The sequence below is a fragment of the Elephantulus edwardii genome, unplaced genomic scaffold (assembly GCF_000299155.1).
Source record: "Elephantulus edwardii isolate Elephantulus edwardi_28Jun2011 unplaced genomic scaffold, EleEdw1.0 scaffold00236, whole genome shotgun sequence".
Classification (NCBI taxonomy): Eukaryota; Metazoa; Chordata; class Mammalia; order Macroscelidea; family Macroscelididae; genus Elephantulus; species Elephantulus edwardii.
Window position 1 is genome coordinate 4,122,051 of NW_006399986.1, and position 4,147 is coordinate 4,126,197.

Here is a 4,147-nt window from a genome sequence, read left to right on the forward strand (position 1 = left end):
GTGCCTTCGGAATTGCAGCATTATGTACTCCAGTTTTGGGTAGACACTGTTCAATCCATGAACACAGTACCATCAGGCACACCTTAGTCCTCAAGTTGGCATCTCTGCTCGTTAGCACTTGAAAGAGGTCTTTCCCCCCCCTTTTTTTTAGTATTTTTTAAATTAATTTTAATGAAAGTTTACAGAAACTTAGGGTTTCCAGTCATTCATTGCTGTGCTTTTCTCCCTGCCCATCCCCTCCCCACCCCAATTCAATCTTCTTCTTGAAAAGAAAAACTCTTTCTTTCTTTTTTCATTTTATTTTATTTTTTTTTAGAAAAACTCTTTCATTGTTATGCAATCCCTCCCCCCTAGTCCACCCCACTCTGCAGCATTCACTCTGGACTCTTGTCATGACAAGAATACCCATTCATATCTCTCTTTTAAACAGTTCTCTACCTCATCTATGTCAATACTACAGACATCATTCCTCCCCTCCTTCTCTGTCTTCACTCAACCCCGATGTCAGTCCCGTTTTACAACAGTGGCCCTATTTGCACTATTTGTCCTTTTGTGACTGAGATATTTCATTCAGCATAATGTCCTCCAGGGTCATTCATTTTGCATAATATTTCATGAGTTCCTTGTTTTTCAATGCAGTGTATAATTCCATTGTGTGACTGACTGTACCAGAGCTTCTCTATCCATTCATTTGTGGATGGGCATTTGGGTTATTTCCAGCTCTTTGCTATTGTGAACAAAGTTGCAATAAACATGAGTGTGCATGAAAGAAGTCTTTTACAGCTGACTTGGCCAGTGCTGTATGCCATTTGATTTCCTGGCAACGAGATGGTGAGGATGGCATGGGTTAGGGCAGGCAGGGTTCAGGTCCACTGTTCGTAGAGTCATTATGTCCTTGTCCATTGGGAGGTGCTTAACAATAGCTTCCACGGGGGCTGATGATGGTTCCAAGTAAAATCAAATCACTGGCAACTTTTCTCCATCTATCAAGATGCTGCCTATAGGTCCAGGGTGAGAATGTCAGTTTTCTTGAAAACAGATTCCTGTTCAGCTCTTGAACGTGTGATGAACTGAGTGTTGAAATGATTCAAAGGCCAAGAGTCAAGGGTTTGGCAATTTTGGAAGCGTTTCCTAAAAGCTGAGGCTCTTAGTGTGAGTTTCTGAGACATAATCTGACTTCTCCCCAAAGTTGAGGCCAAGAGCTGCCTTGTCATAAGTAAGTCTGTGCCTTTTAAAATAACCTCTGTCATACAGTGCCACCTGACACTTGTGAAAATTCCCATTGTACCTTTAACTTAGAGACAAGGCAAGCCACTCCTGCAGAAAAAATGCAGTTTGACACACCCTGGTCCGCTTATTTCAAATTTGTGGTTAGAAGTAGCTGATGTCAAGAGAAGATTTATTCACGTGTTGGCAAGGATAATTGACTGAACCATGGACTTCCTAAGGAAAAAAAAAAAAAAACAAAAATCTCTTGGAAGAAGTGAAGCTTGGCAAAGATGTTGTTTGTTGTTGTTATGTGCCGCCGAGTCATTTGCGACTCATAGCGACCCTATGCACAACAGCCCTAAAGCCTGCTCTATCCTGCGCCAACCGCACTCCCTCTGACACACCCATCCCGATTACCCCAGTCACTGAATCAATCCACCTCATAGAGGGCCTTCCCCTCCTGCGCTGTCCCTCCACCCTCCCAAGCATGATGTCCCTCTCCAAGGACCCGTCCCTCCTGGCAACATGCCCAAAGTATGTCAGACGAAGCCCCAGAATCCTTGCCTCCAAGGAGTAGCTTGGTTTAATCCTCTCCAAGATGAATCTGTTTGTTTTCCTGGCAGTACTCTTCTCCAGCACCACAGCTCAAAAGCATCCACTCTCCTTCTGTCCTCCCTAGTCATTGTCCAACTCTCTGATGCATAACAAGCGATTGCAAATACCATGGCCTGTATCAGGCACACCTTAGTCTCCAGGGAGACACCGTTGCTCCTGAGTACTTTAGAGAGGTCCCTAACAGCAGACTTTCCCATCGCGATATGCTTTTTGATTTCCTGACTGCTGGTGCCAAGAGTGTTGACTGTGGAGCCGAGCAAACTGAAGCTGTGAACAATCTCAATCTCTTCGCCATCCATCCTGACGCTGCCAATAGGTCCAGTGGTGAGAATCTTTGTCTTCTTGACATTGAGCCTCAGTCCATACTGAAGGCTGCAGTCCTTGACCTTCGCAGCAAGTGCATGAGGTCCTCCTCAGTTTCAGCAAGCAGGGTTGTGTCATCTGCATAACGGAGATTGTTAATAGATCTTCCACCAATCCTGATGCCACAATTTGCCTCACATACTCTGACCCTGGTGAAAGACATCATGCTAGGAAAGGTCTATGAATGAGAGGAAGACTCAATGAGATGGACTGACATCAGTGACTGCAGTAACTAGCAGACATTGTAAGGATGGCTCAGAAGTTTAGGGAAAATCTCCCTTGATGTCTCTCTCTCTCTCTCTGCCCCCAGTATCTCCCCAGGAAACATCTGGACCCCGCTCTGGGCAGAGCTGGCAGCCTCAACTCCAGACCCTCAAGCCACCATCCAAGAGGGCACCCTTTCCCAGGTAGGAGTGGGCGCCACGTGCTGCTGGGGTGCCTGAGGTGACCAGATGGGTCCCCTTCCTGATCACTTTGTCTGCCCCATGTCTCCCCAGCCACTCGGCCGCATGGGCCTGCCGTCCGAGGTGGGGGCTGCCGCCGTGTTCCTGGCGTCCCAGGCCAACTACTGCACCGGCATCGAGCTGTTTTTAACTGGAGGTGCTGAGTTGGGATATGGAAAAAAGGCCGGTCCCAGGACCCCAGTGAATGTGCCCACCAACACTTTCTGAGCTCCCTATTTTCAGCGTGGACATCTCCCAACCCCACCCACAGACCCCTCAGTCCCCCAAACTCGTCCATATTTTCAAGTGCAGCCCCAGACCACCCCTAAGTCAAGATCGAATCCTGCGGAGGCCCAGAAGGAGGACCTCTTTCCATTCATTTTGCTGGCCTCTCTGTGGACCCCGAAGGACTACAACTCCCGACAGGCCCCGCGGCAGCCTTCAGGGACGAGCCGGCCGGCACCCGCACCCTAATGAAAAGGCCCGCAGGGGAGCGACAATTAAGCGCTAATTGGGAGATAATAGAGGAAGTAAAGCTGTTCTTGCCTCTAATGGGAAAAGAGTGCTCATTTCTTTCTCCGCTTGGGGAGAAAGAGTGCGGCTTGAAGGGGAAAAGAGAGAATGGGGGACCTGAATATGATGGGCGGGGGGCTGGAGGGGAGAGTCTGGATTCCTGGTTTTGAGAGAGGAGGGGGCTGCAGGGTCCCAGACTCTGAGACTAAAGGAGGAAGAGTTTGGGGCCTTGCACTCTGGTCTGAGGGAGGAGGAGCGAGCTGGGGTCGAGACTATTGGGTGTGAGAGCGCACAGATTTGGGTCTAAGAGAGGAGGAATTGGGGTTCCAGACACGGGTCTGAGAGAAGATTCTGGGGGGCCTGGCTTCTAGGTCTGAGGCAGGAGGTTGGAGGGAGCTCGGATTCCCGGAGGTCTAGTTGGGACTGAAGCCTCCCGGCCCAGCAGGAGCTGATGCGTGTCTGCAGGGCGCGCCGTGGCTTCGCGCGAGTGGGTGAGTGACGTCCCCCAGGTGCGGGGGTGGAGCCGGCGGGCCGCGCCGATTGGCCGCGGCGGGGGTGTGCGGCAGACGCCGATTGGCTGTGGCGGAGGCGGGGGCGGCGCCGCCCCACAGCCCTGGGCCAGATGGAGCGCAGCGCAGGGCGTGGAGGGGAAAGGAAAACAAGGCACACCCTGCAGAGCAGGGTTCAATATTTGGCTGCCTTGGCCAGTGACGGGGAAGGGTGGGGTACTGACCCGGGGACAGGATGTGCAGACACGATGGGTGGCCGAATCTGGGGGATCCAGTGCCTAGGATTGTATTTCAAGAGGCACAGTGGTATTAAGAAAACCCCCAAAAGTCGGTTTGGGGGTGCAGGGGACTTGTATACCAATGAAGGAATCTTTCTTTTAATTTTCAAAGAGAAGAGCGAACTGGGGGGGGGGCGGCGGGGAGAAAAGTGCAACAATGAATGAACGGAAATCCAAAATCTCTGTAAATGTTCATTAAAATAAAATTTAAAAAAAT

At 50.3% G+C, this 4,147-nt stretch overlaps 1 protein-coding gene across 1 annotated transcript in view; it reads left to right on the forward strand.

The window, feature by feature from the left end:
• Positions 1-2,858, forward strand: part of HSD17B14 (hydroxysteroid (17-beta) dehydrogenase 14) — a 27,023-nt gene extending 24,165 nt beyond the window's left edge. The window contains exons 8-9 of the mRNA XM_006898744.1: positions 2,498-2,594; positions 2,685-2,858. Of these exons, the coding sequence (XP_006898806.1) occupies positions 2,498-2,594; positions 2,685-2,858 (271 nt within the window). The remainder of the gene's footprint in view (positions 1-2,497; positions 2,595-2,684) is intronic.
• The last annotated feature ends 1,289 nt before the right edge of the window (positions 2,859-4,147 follow it).